The 22,196-nt window shown below is 35.2% G+C and overlaps 1 protein-coding gene across 1 annotated transcript in view; it reads left to right on the top strand.

Moving 5' to 3' along the window:
- Positions 1-22,196, top strand: part of EPHA6 (EPH receptor A6) — a 1,039,321-nt gene that overhangs the window by 209,128 nt on the left and 807,997 nt on the right. Inside the window, exon 3 of the mRNA XM_025282417.3 lies at positions 3,342-4,005. Coding sequence (XP_025138202.1) covers positions 3,342-4,005 — 664 coding nt within the window. The remainder of the gene's footprint in view (positions 1-3,341; positions 4,006-22,196) is intronic.

A 22,196-nucleotide genomic window follows, 5' to 3' on the forward strand; every position in this document is an offset into this window, starting at 1 on the left:
GGTTCAGATTAGTTCTGATTCAGTGTATGAATGTCATATGCTTCTCATTCCTGAGCTTTCTTTCCATCTAAATGTTTTTTCCAAACCCAACATATTTTAAAATAAAGATATGTGATAATTTCAGAATTTTTTCTCTTTATGATCCTTTGGACTGTACCCCGCCAGGCTCCTCTGTCTATGGGGTTGTCCAGGCATGAATACTGGAGTGGGTTGCCATGCCCTCTTCCAGGGGATCTTCCTGACCCAGAGATCACATCTTCATCTCTTACATCTCCTGCATTGGTAGGCAGGTTCTTTACCACTGGAACCTCCTGGGAAGCCCAATGATTTCAGAATTTTTTGGTTACAGATATAGTTTTTCACATTTTAGTTAGTCTCCTATTTTAGGAGAATTGATTGAGAACATGGCTAATACTTTTTATTAATAGTAAGGGGTATAGTCTTAAGTTGTTAAAATGTAGTTATTTAAACAGTAATTATTGACTGTAGATCTCTATACTTCTAGAGTGCAGGATGGAGTGTGTGTGCTTTGTACTCAGTCATTTCTGACACTTTGCAACCCCATGGACTGGATTCTCCATGAAAGAATACTGGTGCAGGTTGCCATTTCCTACTCCAGGGGATCTTCCCCACCCAGGGATTGAACCTGTGTCTCCTGTGCCTCCTGCATTGGCAGGAGGATTCTTTACCACTGTGCCAAATTGCATACATTCCCTGTGAAACAAAATCAATTTTGATTAGAGATTTATCTAAAATAAGAATGATCACTGAATAAATACTTTAGAAGCTCCTCAGTGGGTAAAATGCATAGAATTTCAAACACTTATTTTGATAGTTTTTCCTCAGGTTTTATTATTTGTATCTTGTCTTACTATTTATATTCTTAATGGTTAGCTTACCATATTCAATAAGCTTTAATAGTGTTGCTTTGCCTTTAAATTTAAGTGTAAGAGTCATATAACACTTATAATATGCTAGGATGAAAGACACTTAGATAATTTCATGTGCCTCTTTGATATATTGGATCACCATTGATAAGCCATGGGTGTATTTTGCAAAAATTATAGCCATGCTTCTAAAGGAACTCATTTTTTCTGGAAAATACCTTCTGAATTTCAAGCAAGCAAAATTACAAATGAAATTTTAGATACATAATTGTTTTTCATGTCACTGAGTTGATAAAATACATTGTTTATTTGTGGAATTTTAAAGTAGAAAGTATATGATGTAAAAATCCAGTAGACTGAGAAAAGTGGCTATTCTGTTAGAAACTATACTAATTGAAATTCCACCAGTCTTGGTTAGATAACTCTCTGCTGCTGCTGCTGCTAAGTCGCTTCAGTTGTGTCCGACTCCGTGCGACCCCATAGACAGCAGCAGCTGCAAACTAGATGAGTTAAACACTCTTATTATAAAGAATTGAAGTATGGTATCTAGAATAGAATACTTATTCACTATAGAAAACAGCTCATCATTTCCATTGTACCTTAATAAAAATGAGAAATTATGATGACTGATATGTTTTCCCAAAAAGAACATAAGGTTACCAAAATGTGTTTTTATTTATTGAAATTTGTTGTAAGTTCATAAACAAACAAAATATACTTACAATTTAAATTGTAATATAAAAGTATGTGATATTAGATTTATAAGTAATTACAATGCCAATTAATTTCAATGTGCTCAAATATTTTACTGAAACAAAAAAAAAAGGATAAACGAGATTTTTCTATTCATATAAGTGGCAGAATTCTTGTATGTTAACATAGAAGTGAAGATAATTCAGTGATCTAGCTCAGAGGAAAAACCAAGGTGTTCCCAATTCTTACAAAGGCTTTTTTGCACCATGTTTGCCTCTCTAAGTGCCATTCAAACTGTTCCTAAAACATATCTATACACTCCTACCTCAGGGGTTGGTACTTACTCTTTCCTCTTCACTATCTCACCTCTAAGATGTTACTTAAATGTTAGAACCTCAGGAAGGCCTTCTCTGGCCACACTGTAATTGCAAGCCTCTTCCCCCCATCTCTCTGTCTTATTTTTTTCCATTGTACTTTCTACCATATTGTTCAGTTGAGTAATTTACAATTGTTATTGCCTCTCCTCACTGTAAGTAAGATCCTTGAAGGCAGGGAGCTTTTGTTCAGCTTGTTCACTACTGCAATCCTAGTATTCAGAATAATACTCAAGTATTTCTTGAATAAATCTAAGTCTTATCTATGTATGCTGCTGCTGCTAAATCACTTCAGACATGTCTGACTCTTTGCGACTCTTTGGACTAAAGCCCATGAGGCTCCTCTGTCCATGGGATTCTCCAGGCAACGATACTGGAGTGGGTTGCTATTTCCTTCTCCAGGGGATCTTCCCGACCCAAGGATTGAACCCATGTCTCTTTTGTCTCCTGCATTGACAGTTGAGTTCTTTATCACTAGCACCACCTGGGAAGTCTATGTACACATTTTCTATCAATATAGACATGTATATATTTAATTGAATACTAAAAAATCTACTTCAATTTGTGGCAAATTGGATATGAAGACAAATGGTTAACTGGAGTGCATTTATCATTGGTCTAGTTATTTGATCACATAGTAGATGCTATTTTAGGTTGGTTATAGAGTACTAGTGGAGAAGGAAATGGTTACCAACTTCAGTATTCTTGTCTGAAGAATCCCAAGTACAGAGGAGCCTGGTGGGCTACAGTCCAGGGGGTCACAAAGAGTAGGATATGAGTGAGCAACTGAGCATAGAGTACTAGAAACCATTTAAAGTTCTTTACATATATTAATTAATTTGTACTTCACAACAAACCTATTAAACAGGTACTATATGATAAGCTTCATTTTATAGTTGAGGTGAAAATGAAAATGTTAGTCACTAACTCAATCATGCCTGACTCTTTGTGACCCCATGAATTATACTCCACCATGCTCCTCTGTCCATGGAAATTCTCCAGGCAAGAATTCTAAAGTGGGTGGCCTTTCCCTTCTTCAAGGGATCTTTCCAACCCAGGATTCAAACTAGGGTCTCCTGCATTATAGGCAGGTTCTTTACCAACTGAGCCACCAAGGAAGTTAGAGGATAAATAAAGAGTCCCTTGATGTTGCAACTAACATTTAAGAAGGTAAGATTCACACCAGGACATCTGGTATGTTCAGAACCCATTCTGAAATGAAAGGCTCTTTGTTAAAATCCTGTACCACTGTTGCTTTGCTTCACTTGTGTCCTTTTTATTCTTTTTTCTTTCAGTAAAACAGAAAATTTTGGAGGTAATTGTAGATGTTTAACCACTGTGGTTTTATAATGATTTGGTTTTTTTTTTTTTTTTTTCTTTTTTGCAGTGGGATGCCATCACTGAAATGGATGAACACAACAGGCCCATTCACACCTACCAGGTATGCAATGTGATGGAGCCAAACCAAAACAACTGGCTTCGTACAAACTGGATCTCTCGTGATGCAGCTCAGAAAATTTATGTGGAAATGAAGTTCACACTGAGGGATTGTAACAGCATCCCATGGGTCTTGGGGACTTGCAAAGAAACGTTTAATCTATATTATGTGGAATCAGATGAGTCCCATGGAATTAAATTCAAGCCAAGCCAGTATACAAAGATTGACACAATTGCTGCTGATGAAAGTTTTACCCAGATGGATTTGGGTGATCGCATCCTCAAACTCAACACTGAGATTCGTGAGCTGGGGCCTATAGAAAGGAAAGGATTTTATCTGGCTTTTCAAGATATTGGGGCATGCATTGCCCTAGTTTCCGTCCGTGTTTTCTACAAAAAATGCCCCTTTACTGTTCGTAACCTGGCCATGTTTCCAGACACTATCCCAAGGGTTGATTCTTCCTCCTTGGTTGAAGTAAGGGGCTCCTGTGTGAAGAGTGCAGAAGAGCGTGACACTCCTAAGCTCTATTGTGGTGCTGATGGAGATTGGCTGGTTCCTCTTGGAAGATGTATTTGCAGTACAGGATATGAAGAAATTGAAGGTTCTTGCCACGGTAAGAGAAACACATTTAAATAATTATTCATGCATTCAAATGATGGGTTTTTTCAACATAAATATATTTATTTTCAGTTAATACATTTTTTATTATTATTCCTGGAAGAACTAATTGTGCAAGAAATGAACTTATATTAACTGTAAGATAATTTCTGATTTTTTCCCCCACCTAGGAATAGTGTATGAAAATGTTGAATAAATTATATACCATGACAAATGTTCTTCCACTCTGCCTTCAGTAGAGTAGTTGCCGTATGAATTGCTGTATTCACTTGATTTTTGTAAAGGAAAACAATATCAATAGCAGCAACAAAAAGCAAAAGGAATTCAAAGCAGGCATTTGCTTAACTTTCATGTTTTGGTGGTTCATAGAGAATATGATAGTTTGAAAAAAATTCTTTCATGTTGAGTTGTAATAATTGTAGTACCCAGATAAGCTGAAATTATATTTAAATAAATGAGGAATTCATATGTATGCATATGAATATATGTTTTATAACATAGAGATAGTTTATAGGAATGGTATATGTTTTGTGATTGAGTACTGAGTGTATCAGAGCTTAATTTATCCTTTGCTACTATTAAATATAATTTCCTACTATATAACACATTATTTTTTGTTTGTTTGTTCAGATAGCAGTATTTGTGCAAAATCTAATTGTTAGGAAGTATTAAAACACTGAAATGCTGATTAAGTTTAAAACCATACCTTTAATGTTTTCTGATAATGACATATTTGTAATTTTAAACATGGAAAGTTTTGTGTGTGAATCATTTTATGAAGACTTATTAATTTAATAAATATATATATATACTTAAAATTTTGTGCATAATGCCTGATAAAGATAAATCATATCCATTACATTTGGATATAGGACTCATAATCAAAACACAAATAAAGAAATAAAAGTAATGTTTGGTAAATAATAGCATACAAGATATTTTTGCTCTCAATGGTAAATTATTTAAGATTTTGTTTTGTTTAGTTTTCCGTAGCGTCAATCATATTGAATTTTCTGACTTTTTGGTGATGGTAAGTTCCTACCCATTAAAAAGGATGAAAATAAATAAGAAAAACATTTGTTTCTATATAGGGCCATATGTGAATTTTTTTTTTGAACTTTATTGAGATTTATTAGTTTGTTAAAATGTTTTCCCCAAAGTCTTTCATTTTGTAGCACATGATTTAAAAAACATAAAATCTCTCTTTTAATAATTCACCATTTGAAGTAAATGGGAATTAAGTGGAGTTTAAAGGAATTTGAATTTACTTCACAATGCAGTCTCCACTGGGAAGACCCAGAGGGATGGTATGGGGAGGGACGTGGAGGGGGATTCAGGATGGGGACATATGTGAATTTTTTAATGTTTTATCTATTTATAAAACACTTGAGTTCTTGAATGCTAAAAAGTTCACTAAAGCCATCAATAATGACTATGTTAGGTCATTTGAAAATACTGTTTTTATGAAAAGCCTGTAGTGTATTTTTATAAAGTATAAGCCAACTTTTCTTCACTATCTAAACATTAAAATATATTTCATTGAAGCTTTATATATAATTAATTCAATTTTTTTCATATATAGCAAGGATTTAGAATGAAACAAAAATTAGTTGGGAATGAATCTTTTAAGAGGCATTGTAAAAAAATTTTACATTGGAAAATGCACTAAAGAAAAATTCACATATATGGATCATTTTTTAATGAGATTAAGAAGGCAATAATAGCCAAGGATAAAACATATTGTATATACTAACCATGTAAGGTTATCATACTTTGTCTTAGGTAGAAGCTGAGTATTGTTAAAAATAATAAAGTTTTAAATTATTTAAAAAATAGCTATCTATGGATTTAAATGATTATTATTAAGTATACTTTATGGTGTTGATCACAGAATTAAAAGTAGTGACAATTATTGATGACTAGATGTTTTTTGCTTAATATGTTTGCCCTATGAAATTTCAATATTACTTGCATGCTTTAAAATTCCTTCACTTTTGGGCAAAGATGATTTTGGATGAGTGATAATTATCGGCTTATCTAGAGCTACTGCTTGACTCATTCATTTTTATGGCTTATAATCTTTATTGTAATTTATTTGATTGCAGAAATGAGTGGGTAAAGTACAAATGCTCATTATCTTCTTGTAGCAATGGAATAAATTGGATTATTATGCTTGGATTCTATATCTGTTGCTTACTAACTTCCTTGTTCATAAATAAATTAGTGGTTATAATAAATGATAAAGTATATGAAAAACTATTACATGAAAACACACTACCTGGTTTCAATTGAATACAATGAATTGCTATTTACAAATAGAAAGTTGATGTTGGGACCTCATTTTTAGAGAAGGTATATTATAATACCAACAGTTTCCATTTTAAAGTATTTATTTGTGTTCTTGATTCTTCATATTGCCCCTTTCTAACCTCTGATAATAATTTTTTATTGATTCCATTGCTTTCTACAAACAACTTATCTCATAGCCAAATCTCAGAATTATCTATAACCTAAATGAATAAAGTACAACTCTTGATGGTAAATTATTTAAGGTTTTTTTTTTTTTGGAATATACATGAATATTGGAATATACACAAATAAAGTACAGCTCAGATAATAATGTGACCATATGCTTATGTATATATAATGGGAATTGAAAGAACAATATTTCTATATCATTTTCTTTTGTCCTGGCTTATTCTGTTAGAACATTATCTTAGTTATTAACATTTTTGAATATCTGATGATCTGTTAATAATTTTGATTTGTAGTAGAGATAAATATAGAGTTATATGTTTCAATGATCTATTGCTATTGAGGTAAAATAAACCAAAACTTAATAACTTAAAGCCACAGTGATTTATGATTTCTCAGGTCTCATATGTGGGTAATTCTTTTGCTTATTGTAAACAGAGATAACTCATGTAGCTGAATTCAGCTGGGAGTGTGACAGGGATTAGAATGTCTAAGATAATCCCTTATATTCCAGGGCCTCTCTCTATATAGCCTCATGTCATTAAAGAATTTCACTCAAAAATTTTTAGAGTATAGTGGTTGGCTGAAGAGGGAGTTTTTCACATGACTAGGTATAAAGTGAGTTTACAAGGGGACTGCAAAAGGGCTGAATACCTGGAAGTATGTTTATAGGAAGCTGCTAGTGTGAGAGTATACCACAGTCTTCTCTCTTAATTCTCCTGACTAATGCCCCTCTTTCATGCTCAAAGGCTCACATTCTCCCAAAGATCTATTCCATTACGACATTGTGTTGAAGTCCAGAAGAGCTTCATTGAAATCACTTATGGATGTGAATGACGCTTCCCAGCTAAAGCTCTCCTTGATCTGGAGAACTAAAAATTAAACAAGATGCCATTGTTCCTTGTGTATACAACACACATGGGGCAGAAATAGAATAATTGTAAAAGATTCTCATGTTCCTAAAAGCAGGGGATATAGCACACTGGTTCATGTGATTTAAGAAGGACACACGTTTAAAATGGCTTCATTCACGTGTCTGATGCTTCATCTAGGATGCCATAAAGTCACTTATTGTGTAAATCCTGGTAGCAGTTTTAATATATTTCATTTTAGGAAAATATTCTGTGTTTTTTCTTTCTCTTTCATTGAAAGTAGTTGGTCATCATGCCTTTCAAGGGGCTTCGCAATTTGGCCATATTCTATTATTTTCTGAATTTGGCAAGTTCTGTCTCCTGTCCTGTTTTTGTTACTTTTGAATAATCTATGTATTTTTCCTGTCTCTCGCTTTTTTTCCATATTTTATCTAGCTGCTTGCATCCCTTTCTTTCTTTCTGTGGTGGATTTTTATTCATCCTTCAAGGTCTAGCAGAGATATCGTATATCTGGATCTTCACAAAGTTAATGTTTCTGTCATCTGTGCTATAATTTGTACTAATTATTTATGTGCCTGCTTTACCAGACCTGTCAGATAAAAGAGATATATTTAAAATCATTTCTGTAATAAAGAGTAAGAAATTTATTGATGTCAATGATCAGTAGAACCAGGTTGTACTGAACAGTTAAAGGTAGAAGTCGTTGGTATACTGACAACATGCTGTTTCTTCTTATTTCTGTGAGACAGGAAACTTTTCTTCAGGAAGGGCTGTAGTATTTTAGATATGGAAAGCCATTGAAAATACAGTTATCCCTCATTTTATGCATCATGATTCTAAAGTATAGAATACAGAATTTTATTCCCTGACGGGGCTCAGTAAATAATACCAGATTTATCACTAAAGCCTTGATAATTCTCAATCTGGTCTTTATGTGTTTTCTCCCCCTCAGTTCCTCCCTTCCCTCCTCCCCTTCCTTTCATTTCCTCATTCAAAGCACCCGTGCTCTTACTATGATGCTTTAACTTTTTTTTTTTTTTTTTTTTTTTGATGCTTTAACTTTTCATGCCTGCCACACAGTGCAGAGGAGGCCCTAGTTACTCATCATTAATTAGGTCCTTTTTGCTCTGTTTGTTTTGTGCAGTCTGATACGGGCACTATTAGAACAGTATCTACATGCTGCTGAGAATGATGGAAAAATATAAATTTATCTGGAACTTTGTTGTTAGAGATAATAAACAGGAAAAATTACAGTGAGGTTTTAGGAATAATCATTACTTACTTAAATATATTTGAGGACTCTTGGCCTCCTATGTAACAAAGATACTGAGAAGCCTGGCGGCCTACAGTCCATAGGGTCACAACGAGTCGGATACAACTGAAGCAATTTAGCCCACAAGCATACATTTTATCCTAAAAGTTGTACTACTATGTGTTTCAAACTGTGATTCCTTTCTCTGTAATGTTGTTGAGATCTATCTAGATCCAAATTCTAGAAGCACTAAAGAAAGAAGCACTTTAAAAAAAATGAATTACTTAATTTTACTTGGAGGATAACTACCTTACAATATTGTGGTGTTTTTTTGTCATACATCTACATGAATTGGCCACAGGAATACATGTGTCCTCCCATCCTGAGCACCCCTCTCACCTCCCTTTCCACCCTATCCCTCTAGGTTGTCCCAGAGCACCGGCTTTGGGTGCCCTGCTTCATGCATGGAGCTTGTGCTGGTCATCTGTTTTACATATGGTAATCACATGTTTCAGTGCTATTTTCTCAAATCATTCCACCCATCCCTTCTCCCACTGAGTCAAAAAGTCTGTTCTTTACATGTGTGTCTCATTTGATGCCCTGCATGTAGGATTGTCAGTGTTTCAATAAGGTTTAAATAGACATAAATATTATATTAAGTATATATGCTAAAATTTAAAACCAAGCACAATAATTTGGATTACTCTGCATTATAGGTAGTATTTTGTAGTTGACTCCAATATCTGTATTTTTCATAACTTTTTATTTTGTTTCATAGGTTCATAATTGAAATTGTCATATTTGGACATATTGATGTTACAGATTTAATTTTTTAATTGTCTTAATTTATTCCACTAAGGGCTTGAATAAAAAGAAGCATTGATTATAAAGCACTGATTCACATCAAATAGTCTTTCACTTCATAGAACTAAGAATATCTTAACACTATGAAAGAAAATTAGAAACAATTAGTGTACAAAATTGAACAATTTTTGTTGAGTTCTGAAATGACATGAATCCCTAATAAACTCCTCTTGGGTATTAATTTAGAATAAATCTCATTTATGTAATGGTTTGTACTTGCAGATATTGTTTAGGGTTTGGTACTTTAGACCTGTTTTGAATATATATGTATAGGTATTGCAAAGATACCTTCTTTAAGCTCCTAATACCACATGAGCTAATTTAACAAAATAGCATCTGACTGTGATAATTAAAGTTCTAAAACATTGTGTCTTATAACTTTTCCTAGAAACATGCTTTTATTTATTTCCCCTCTAGTGCTGCTTTAAAATTCTAGAGGAAAGGATGGTGGCAATTCTTGGACCATTGCATTATTGTTTACAGAGGTGAATGGGATATGCAGGGCCTCTAGTGACATAGCTATTGATTTGATCTTCTGAAGAGTGATGTTATTAAGGCTTCATGACTCTGTCCTTTCTTGCAGTTCAGAAGCATTTATGCTCTGTGTTTTCTGTCTAATCATGTCATCAGAGATGATTGTGGAAGCAGAGAGCATAAAGAAATTCTGAAACACAAGGATTTTCTGGCATTAAATAAGGAGGTTTGAGAATGTGATGAAAAGCTAAAAGGTGAGATTGGGGTCAGAAAATGGGGACGACTTATTGGTCCAAACAGTATTTTTGCTTTCTAAAGGTTATCACAACCTGAATATAAACTCTTACAATATAACCTTCAATTCCAAATAAAGCTGCTTTATTGCATGAAGCAATTCCAAATTATCATATGGTTTGAGAAGAATATGAAATCAAGAGGCTTGAAGGCATCTAAAAATAGAATATATTTCCAACCAAAACAGAATAAAGTTAAATAACTATATTGTAGTTTCTTCTTTGTCACAGTTTTTAAATAGGTTAAAACCGACTGTCTTGAAATTGATCATTCTTCATAAACTATTTTGACCAAATTTTAACTTCAATTTTAGTCTCTGATTTACTCTCTGTCAATCTGAAACCTATAAATCCTATGTCTATAGTAGCTATACTTAATTAAAAATTTTTTCTGAACACATATATCTTTAAGATGGAATAAAATTATTCAATATCCCTGTTTTCCTTCCAAACATGACTCATCATGTCACCCTCTGAAATTACTACCTTTCTTGTGGACATTGTCTCGAGTTTCAATTTTGCCTTTTAAAGAAGCAAAATCCATAAAGTCAGTACTTAGATATACCAAGCTATGTTAACAGATTTTTTTTTTCATTTATCATCTCCTTTCTTCTGGGTTCATTATTTTTTTTTTAATTTTATTTTATTTTTAAACTTTACATAACTGTATTAGATTTGCCAAATATCAAAATGAATCCGCCACAGGTATACATGTGTTCCCCATCCTGAACCCTCCTCCCTCCTCCCTCCCCATTCCATCCCTCTGGGTCGTCCCAGTGCACCAGCCCCAAGCATCCAGTATCGTGCATCGAACCTGGACTGGCAACTCATTTCATACATGATATTTTACATGTTTCAATGCCATTCTCCCAAATCTTCCCACCCTCTCCCTCTCCCACAGAGTCCATAAGACTGTTCTATACATCAGTGTCTCTTTTGCTGTCTCGTACACAGGGTTATTGTTACCATCTTTCTAAATTCCATATATATGCGTTAGTATACTGTATTGGTGTTTTTCTTTCTGGCTTACTTCACTCTGTATAATAGGCTCCAGTTTCATCCACCTCATTAGAACGGATTCAAATGTATTCTTTTTAATGGCTGAATAATACTCCATTGTGTATATGTACCACTGCTTTCTTATCCATTCATCTGCTGATGGACATCTAGGTTGCTTCCATGTCCTGGCTATTATAAACAGTGCTGCAATGAACATTGGGGTACTCATGTCTCTTTCCCTTCTGGTTTCCTCAGTGTGTATGCCCAGCAGTGGGATTGCTGGATCATAAGGCATGTCTATTTCCAGTTTTTTAAGGAATCTCCACACTGTTCTCCATAGGTTCATTATTTTATTAGCGAAGTTTATCCTTTCGTAGATCTTTTGGCAAGTTCTATAATTTGAAGCTCTTTATTTAATGGATATCTATTTTGTCCTCCCTTTTCATTGTTTGTTTATTTAGGTATAGAATACTAAGTGACTATTACTTTCCCTCTGGACTTCCCTTGTGGCTCAGAAGGTAAAGCATCTGCCACAATGTGGGATACCCGGGTTCAATCCCTGGGTCAGGAAGATCCCCTGGAGAAGGAAATGGCAACCCACTCCAGTATTCTTGCCTGGAGAATCCCATGGATGGAGGAGCCTGGTGGGCTACAGTCCATAGAGTCGCAAAGAGTCGGACACGACTGAGTGACTTCACACTATTACTTTCCCTCAACACTCTGAGAGTATTATTTCCTTATCCATAATAATCTATTGTTGCTAGTGAACTTCTGACAATCTTAACTGTCATTCTTTGGGGTGTTATTTATAGTTTCCATATTTTTGGTCTTCAGCTACATTATATATGTTCAGCTCAGTTTAGTGCAGTCGCTCAGTCTTGTCTGACTTTTGCGACCCTATGAACCACAGCATGCCAGGCCTCCCTGTCCATCACCAACTCCCGGAGTCCACCCAAACCCATGTCCATTGAATCAGTGATGATATTCAACCATCTCATCCTCTGTCGTCCCCTTCTCTTCCTGCCATCAATCTTTCCCACCATCAGGGTCTTTTCAAATGAGTCAGCTCTCCGCATCAGGTGGCCAAAGTATTGGAGTTTCAGCTTCAACATCAGTCCTTCCAATGAACACCCAGGACTGATCTCCTTTAAGATGGACTGGTTAGATCTCCTTGTAGTCCAAGGGACTCTCCAGAGTCTTCTCCAACACCACAGTTCAAAAGCATCAATTCTTCTGTGCTCAGCTTTCTTTATAGTCCAACTTTCACATCCATACATGACTTCTGGAAAAACCATAACTTTGACTAGACAGACCTTTGTTGGCAAAGTAATGTCTCTGCTTTTTAATGTGCTGTCTAGGTTGGTCATAACTTTCCTTCCAAGGAGTAAGTATCTTTTAATTTCATGGCTGCAATCACCATCTGCAGTGATTTTGGAACCCCCCAAAATAAAGTCTGACAGTGTTTCCCCATCTATTTCCCATGAAGTGATGGGACCAGATGCCATGATGTTAGTTTTCTGAATGCTGAGCTTTAGGCCAACTTTTTCACCCTCTACTTTCACTTTCATCAAGAGGCTCTTTAGTTCTTCTTTACTTTCTGCCATAAGGGTGGTGTCATCTGCACATCTGAGGTTATTGATATTTCTCCCGGCAATCTTGATTCCAGCTTGTACTTCCTCCAGCCCAGTGTTTCTCATGATGTACTCTGCATATAAGTTAAATAAGCAGGGTGACAATATACAGTCTTGATGTACTCCTTTTCCTATTTGGAACCAGTCTTTTGTTCCATGTCCAGTTCTAACTGTTGCTTCCTGACCTGTATACAGGTTTCTCCAGGGGCAGGTCAGGTGGTCTGGTATGTCCATCTCTTTCAGAATTTTCTACAATTTATTGTGATGCACACAGTCAAAGGCTTTGGCATAGTCAGTAAAACAGAAATAGATGTTTTTCTGGAACTCTCTTGCTTTTTCGATGATCCAGCTAATGTTGGCAATTTGATCTCTGGTTCCTCTGCCTTTTCTAAAACCAGCTTGAACATCTGGAAATTTACAGTTCACACATTGTTGAAGCCTGGTTTGGAAAATTTTGAGCATTACTTTACTAGCGTGTGAGATGAGGGCAATTGTGTGATGGTTTGAGCATTCTTCGGCATTGCCTTTCTTTGGAATTGGAATGAAAACTGACCTTTTGCAGTCCTGTGGCCACTGCTGAGTTCTTTAAATTTGGTGGCATATTGAGTACAGCACTTTCACAACATCATCTTTTAGGATTTGAAATAGCTCAATTATTTATGTAATTGTTATGAATTATTTTTTTTCCTGCTTCACTTCACATTTTGTGTTTTATCATGAAAACGTGTTTATGTGTGTGTTACTCTATTCTGTTCTGTATTTCTAGAATATCTGTGAAATATTTGTTGAAGACTTTTAATAGTATCTTGTTTATCTCTGATTACGTCATCTATTTAGTTTTTTTATTTTTTTTTCATTCTCACTCATTACTATTTTATTTTTGCCTGTTTAGTTTTATAATTTTTATGGATGTTATTTTGTTCTTTTTAGATTTTAAAGTTATATTCAAATAAATTTTGAAAGAAATTGGGTCTAGATCTTATTTCTAAGCATTAGTGTCGACATGTACTTTGGAATGTAACTTGTATGCTAACTTGTTTTCTATGTCTTTTTTTTAAACTTAGAGTGTTTATAGTTGCACTAATCTTTCCAAAGGACTTAAAAAATTTGATAGCCCTAAAAAGTTTACCTTAGAATTCATGTTAGTATTCTGGTTGAGAGGAATTCTACTCCATGCACTGATACAGGGATATAGGACTTTTTGCATTTAGTGGGCCAGCCATCTCCTGGGGCTTCATAGTTATCCATGTCCAGCTCAGAAGTTGTAAAAAGAGATTGGAGAAGGTATATTTGCTTCTTAACCTACTCAGATCTGAGGTGAGATGAAGTCGTTCAGTCATGTCTGACTCTTTGCGACCCCCATGGACTGTAGCCTACCAGGCTCTTCCATCCATGGGATTTTTCCAGGCAGGAGTACTGGAGTGGGTTGCCATTTCCTTCTCCAGAGGATCTTCCCAAGCCAGAGATCAAACCCAAGTCTCCCTCATTGTAGGCAGACGCTTTACCTTCTGAGCCACCAGGGAAGTCTACTCAGATCTGAAGAACCACATTAATTACTCTCATGTACGATCAGTGGGAACTAATTATGTGCCCAGACCTAGCTGCAAATAGGGATGGGATGTTATTAAATGCTATCCCTGATTCAGTAGTCACTTTCCAGCAACAATTCTGTATCACAGAAGAAGCCCAGTTTTTGTACATACTTTCTTATCTCTGCAGTAGTCTGCCACTTCACCCACAGAGTATACTTAATCATCCTCATATATTCAAATACATTTGTCAATACGAAGTTTTCTCCATCAGGTTCAAATATGAACTCTTGTCACCTGGTGACCTACACATTAAATAACAAGGCATTTACCTTAATACAACATACACAATGGTTGAAATAAATATAAAACTGTCATTAAAAAGGAGAATAATGGGAAGCAGATAGCTGTGAGTGCTCCATAGCAGTGATGGGCAGCATTGTGAAGAACCTCAGTAGTTGAACAGATGCTTTCAATCAACCTCAGCTACACAATCAATGAACTTCTTTTTATCCTTACAAGTTTGAATTAGTTATGGTGGCTGAATGACTTTCATACCTGTTTCATGATCATCTGTGTTGGGTACTCCAGAGTCATTTCATAGTTATAGGCTTCTTTAGAACAGACTCATGATTTGTTGTCAGTAGGATTCTCTAAAAGTCACAGTAGCCTTTTAATCCGTTTGTCAATTGCACGTGTCAGAAGCAACACACAAAATCCACACCTTGAGTTTTTTCACACACATACACACATGCCCTTCAATTAGGGTAGTATTTAAAAGTTGAGAAGACAACATTCCAAATTCTAGAACATTGTTTTCTTAAAAGCCTTGGCATAGAACTGATTTATACACCTTACTCAAAGTTGCCACAATTGTAAAAATTACATAATCAACAGAGTAAAATCTTCTTTATGTAAACTTTAGTATTAAGCTAAATCCTGTATAATCAGGATTTTTTTGATCAAGAGATAGGCAGTATGCTATGTATTGATGTTCCGTCGAGGCAGATATTAACTGAACTAACTATGCTAAATGAAACATTATAAGAAAAGTTATTTCTATAAATTTAGGCCTCTTTTTCTGTCCATATAAATAGATAGAATTAAACTGTTTGAAAAAGGGGTGATCATTTCCATGAAGTAACCATAATAGCAACAGGGGAGTTTCAGAATAAACTTTTCAATGGGATATTATGTAGTACATTGAAGGTATAATGGCAGAATTTTACTAGAGAAGAAAAATTTCACACTTTTCATTGTATAGATAGAATATAATAACAAAATACTGTAATACATCTGTATAGAATACAGATTAGATCATATTCTAAGTATCGTAACAGCTATAAATAGTAAATTATATCATGCATGTTAAAATCTGAGGATAATTTTATGTTATACACATTTTTCATTATATATTCAGAACTAGCATTGAATCTACAAGGTGCAGATGACTGTATCCTCCACATGAACAAAAATGTGCTATTTTGTATTTTTAGATTATTTACATATCTAAGCTCTAGGGAAGTGTATTTCAAAGTTCTGCATAGTTCTAAGGAAAATAAGCATCAAAGGAAAAACTTCACACAGAAAAAAGCAGTGGGTGAGAGGGTTGAAGAATAGTGTCTCTGATATACATATACTAAAATGCTTATTTGGTTTGAAATAAAGTTTTATCTTTTGTGAGAAAAACATTTTTTTAATTTTACTTATAGTAACACTTATTATAATTACCTAGAAAATAATAAACCCAGATGAGCATTATGATATTATGGGGGTCATTCTTAATAATTTTGAGTCCTTTGAAATAAGACCTATCAGTCAGTTCAGTTGGTCAGTCATGTCCCATTTTTTGCGACCCCATGGACTGTATGTAGCATGCTAGGCTTCCCTGTCCATCACCAACTCCTGGAGCTTACTCAAACTCATATCCATAAAATCTATGATGCCATTCAACCATCTCATACTCTGTTGTCCCCTTCTCCTCCCACCTTCAATCTTTCCCAGCATCAGGGTCTTTTCCAGTGAGTCAGTTCTTTGCATTAGGTGCCCAAAATATTGAAGTTTAAGCTTTAGCATCAGTCCTTCCAATGAATATCAGGACTGATTTCCTTAGGAATTGCCTGGTTGGATCTACTTGCAATCCAGGGGGCTCTTAAGAGTCTTCTCCAACAACACAGTTCAAAACCATCAATTCTTGGTGCTTTGTTTTCTTTATACTCCAACTCTCACATCCATACGTGATTATTGGAAAATCCATAACTTTGATTAGACAGACCTTTGTTGGCAAAGTACTGTCTCTGATTTTTAATATGCTGTCTAGGTTGGTCATAGCTTTTCTTCCAAGGAACAAGTGTCTTTTCATTTCATGGCTGCAGTCACCATCTGCAGTGATTTTGGGGCTCCAAAAAATAAAGTCTGCCACTGTTGCCATCATTTCCCATCTATTTCCCATGAAATGATGGGATCGGATGCCATGATCTTAGTTTTTTTTGAATGTTGAGTTTTATGCCAACTTTTTCACTCTCCTCTTTCACATTCATCAAGAGACTCTAGTTCTTCTTCACTTTCTGCTATAAGGGTGGTGTCATCTGCGTATTTAGGTTATTGATATTTCTCCCAGCAATCTTGATTCCAGCTTGTGCTTCAGCCAGCCCAGCATTTTGCGTGATGTACTCTGCACATAAGTTAAATAAACAGGGTGACAATGCACAGCCTTGACGTACTCCTTTCCCGATTTGGAACCAATCTGTTGTTCCATGTCCACTTCTAAGTGTTCATTCTTGATCTGCATACAGATTTCTCAGGGGAAGGTCAGGTGGTCTGGAATTTCCATCTCTTTCAGAATTTTCCAGAGTTTGTTGTGATCCACACAAAGACTTTGGCATAGTCAATAAAGCAGAAGTAGATGTTTTTCGAGAACTCTTGCTTTTTTTGGTGATCCAATGGATGTTGGCAATTTGATCTCTGGTTCCTCTGCCTTTTCTAAATCCAGCTTGAACATCTGGAAGTTCTTGGTTCACATACTTTTGAAGGCTGGCTTGGAGAATTTTGAGCATTACTTTACTAGCATGTGAGATGAGTGCAATTGTGCGGTAGTTTGAGCATTATTTGCGGTAGTTTGGCATTGTCTTTCTTTGGGATTGGAATGAAAACTGACCTTTTACAGTCCTGTGGCCACTGCTGAGTTTTCCAAATATGCTGGCACATTGAGTGCAGCACTTTCACAGCATCATCTTTTAGGATTTGAAATAGCTCAACTAGAATTCTATCTCCTCCACTAGGTTTGTTCTTAGTGGTGCTTCCTAAGGCCCAGTTGACTATGTATTCCAGGATCTGGCTCTAGGTGAATGATCACACCATCGTGATTATCTGGGTCATGGAGATATTTTTGTATAGTCCTTCTGTGTATTCTTGTCACCTCTTCTTAATATCTTCTGCTTCTGTTAGGTCCATACCATTTCTGTCCTTTATTGTGCCCATTTTTGCATGAAATGTTCCCTTGGTACATTTAAAATCAAACCCCATACCTGCCAGAAATGCTCAGAGGGCTCAGAGAAACCTTGTGTGCACCAGGACACAGAGACGCCAACAGACACTGAGATAGACCCCACAGAGACTGAGACATAATAAGACCTATAATGAGAATTAAATAAATTACTGGTGTCCTTGATCATGCATGTGGCCTTTTAAGTAAATAGTTCTCCTTTTTGTACTTGAATTTTTCCCTTTTGGCATATAATATTATACAATGGAAAATTTTAATGTACAATTATTTCTCCATCATTTTTCTGTATAACCGGTTACTAATATTTTCATTCTGAGCTTAGGCTAAACTATTTGTTTTTAGAATAATATATAATAAGAAAGCATATAGTTATTACTGAAGATGGTAGTCTCTGTTTTACAGGGAACTATAGAATGGTGATAAATTTAAAGGGATAGAGTTTTCCAGCTGCCAGTTGCTCTATACAAGGACCATCAACATATAAAGTAGAATGCAGTACCAAAATTGATGGGAACTTTGGGAGCATAAAAACAAGCTCTACTTTATCTTCAGCAGTGGACAAGGAAAAGGCATGATTTATTCACATTATTTGAGAATATCAAAAGTGACTGCTATAAAAAGTCATGAAAACCTCTTGAAAGATGCATGCCCTGTTCTTTTGGACAGAGATAAACAACTGTTGACTTGGATAGAATTCTTTCAATGGTATCAATATTTTTTGTTTTTGTTTTATCTTAAAATGCCTTATATCCTTATTTTTTGTATTATTTCTATTCTTGTTTTAAACTTAAGTAATACTATTCAAGATGGTTTACTTTTCACCCTACCATGGTGAAAAATTATATTCTTCTTCTCTGTTGTAATCAATTAGATATTAAAAATAAAATTAACCAGAAAATCTTTAATTGGTAAATTTTTGAAATGGCAATAAGTATGGCTTATGTGAGAGTTTTTCTAAATTGCATTATGACTAAGAGCAGATACTACTTAAAGGCTAATTCTATATGTGTGTTATAGATTACTAAATGTGAATTAGTTTTCCATGCATATAAAATACTATACTTATGTAATTTTAAAAATTATCCTATTCAATAAATGGAATGCATTAATTAAGTAAATATTTTTATTCACAATGATTACTAAATTTTTTTCAAAAGTCCTCTGGCATCTATTGAGGTGACCACCAATTTCTTTGTACAGATATAGGTGAAATGTTATAATAATGTATTTCCTTAGATAACCCATCTTTGCCTCAGTAAAGTTATCTGGTCCTAACTCATTATTACTTTAGTGCTGAATTATGTATTTTTACTTTAATTTGTTAAAAATTGACAAGAGGATATTCTGTGTAATGCAGTGAATTACAAATTTGTTTTGAGTGATATAAGAAGAGTAGAATAATTCTATATACATACTGTCGTCTTGCTTGAGATGTTTAAGTATTTGTAAGATATAAATGTTAATTTAGAATTATAAACAAATCACTCTCAAAATTCTTATTGTTTTGCCACTGTGAACTCAGAAAAAATGATTATAAATGTTATATGAAATTGAGGCAGAAATTTCTAGGCAGTATAGGACTCTGAGACCTCAGCTCCTTTTTTTAATTTCAATTTTTTTCTTCTCAGGTAAGCATCTCACTTCTTTAACCTAAAGCTAAACTCTTTGTTACAATTTCCAGGCATTCAGAGGAATACCTCCTTGGTCTGGTAAGTCATAAAACATTCAGACCCAGAAGGGACAAGCATTAACTGTTGTCCAGCTTATCAAGTATGCCAGAGGGACCATTAACTCTTAAACATGCATCTGGTCCTTAAACAGTCGCCTGGGTTCAGGGAAGAGGATGATGGGCTGATGACTCAAGGTCTGAAAAAGCTTAGAAACTGGGGATAAAAACCATAAAAATGTCAAATTAGGTACTGTAATCTTCAAATTGATTGATCAGAAATGCCATATATTAAAGTCACAAGCCAACCAAGACTGTACAGATAAATACTAGTAAAGATATAAAACTATGTAATCCCTGATTTTGGGGGTCACTTGACCCTCTCTGAGTGTCTACGCTGGGAGCTTTGTATCTTTCACCATTAAAATAAACTCTGCCTGTGTGAATGTTTGCTTGTTTGCAAAGTTCATTCTTCAGCTCCACGAACAGAACTCAGTTTCCCGTTTCAAAACAGTAAGTGGAATAGTATAGAAATTATTTTAAAAGGATAATAAAAGAGAGGAAGAGCCCTGGCAGGCATTAAAATACATTCAGGAAAAGATATTAAAAATGTGTAGTAATTCCCAAAGAGAAATGTTTATCAAGGACACCAAGTACACAGAGGAATATAAAGACTACAATGAATGAAACAGTTTAGTCTATGGTAAAGTAGAGATCACTGATTAATAGGAAGAATAAATGGATTATTTGATACCATGGTTTTTACTTTATAGGGATTAAGATTGGGGAGGGAGAGCAGCAATGATTTTAGAAGTCCCAGAGGAGTTACCTTCACCACTGAGGCCATCTTTCTTTAGAATGTGAGCATTTAGCCTCTAATTGTACCTTAGTTTCACTTCACTTTCAGTTTCGGGATCTATTTGGGGGCCAAAGTCCCATAGAATTTCTTGTTGCAGTAAAATGAAGCCTAAGGCAAACTTTTAACAAAAAAAAGTTGTTTTGCAGAATGCAAACTAAGATTTTCATGAAAATTTACAAATGTGATGAAACAATAATTTTTGAAAGAGGAAAAGTAAAAGAGAACCATGAAAATAAGGTGTCATTTAGGTATTAAATATGGATTTTGATAAATCAAAGGAAAATCCTAGGTTATTTTTGACATTATTAAAGAAAAAAATCCTTGTGATAACTTGTTAAAGAACTGAGTTTTTTGAGTGCAGCTGAGTCTGTGGAGTCACCCTAGGAGCTGTGGTTATTTTCTCCTCTTTCACTTCCTGTTGCAGATAATAAATTAATCTGTTCTTCTGTAGTTAAAAAATAAATAAATAAATAAATAAGGCAGACTTTATTCAGAGGTACTACTGCAATGGAATTTCACAATAGCAGAGAGAAATTGAGCTTAATTCTGAATACAACTATTAAACATGGGAATTTACATCCATGGAGCATGATGTGGGTCAATGGATGGAAAATTACTAAGAGTAGAACATCAGAACATCAGCTGTACAAGGGGTGGGGCGGGGGGAGGGTTCTGGCTAAACCAAGCTGACAGGATTCTTTTAAATGACAGACCAGGATGACCAGATACTACCTGGCACATGATGGGAGATGAGAGATTGATCAGATATTCAGTGTGGGGGATTCTCTCTAATTGAGCAAGATTCTTGCTAAAACCGGAGAAGGCAATGGTAGCCCACTCCAGTACTCTTGCCTGGAAAATCCCACGGGTGGAGGAGCCTCGTTGGCTGTAGTCCATGGGGTCGCAAACTGTCGGACACAACTGGGTGACTTCACTTTCACTTTTCACTTTCATGCTTGGAGAAGGAAATGACAACCCACTCCAGTGTTCTTGCCTGGAGAGTCCCAGGGACGGGGGAACATGGTGGGCTGCCGTCTATGGGGTCGCACAGAGTCGGACACGACTGAAGCGACTTAGCAGCAGCAGCAGCTTGCTAAAACTGGACTCTGCGGGAACAGAGATAAGAGTTCAAGGTCACGCCTGATTGAACAGATGGTTCTAAAGAGCCTGACTAAAAGTTTGGTCAAGGAGAGAACTTTTGTCAGTATCATGTAACACTCTATAGCTGGAATCAGTATTCTACACCCTGGTTGCCATTCTAGCCCCTTTTTATAAATAAAATCTTTTAGAGCACAGCAAAATCCATTCATTTAAGTACTGACTATCACTGCTTTCAAGGTGCAGTTGCAAAATTGAGTAGTTGCTTCAGAAACTCTATGGCCTGTAAACCTACAATATTTACTGTCTAGTCCTTTATGTATGGTGTAATGTTCTTGGTAGGCTTCTTCCCTATAGGCAAATTAATGTATCTATATAGCTGGGAAATAGAAATAAAATCATCAGGCTTGTTCTTTTAAGCCTGTTATTAGTGTGTAACATTTCTACAATGAAACAGAACAAAAATTCTAGTGTGACTGTTTTCCTCACAAGTTACCTATTTTTTAGATTCAGTCATTTATTAAAGCATCTGTGCTAAGAAATATGATTTCAGAAATGTTCAATAGAGGATTTCATATTGATCTGTTTTGGGAAGAAATTATTTTTATTAAAAAATAGAAATATGTGAGATAAAAAAATTAGTAATAAATGTAGGGTGTATGTGTGTAT

The sequence above is a fragment of the Bubalus bubalis genome, chromosome 1 (genome assembly GCF_019923935.1).
Source record: "Bubalus bubalis isolate 160015118507 breed Murrah chromosome 1, NDDB_SH_1, whole genome shotgun sequence".
Classification (NCBI taxonomy): domain Eukaryota; kingdom Metazoa; phylum Chordata; class Mammalia; order Artiodactyla; family Bovidae; genus Bubalus; species Bubalus bubalis.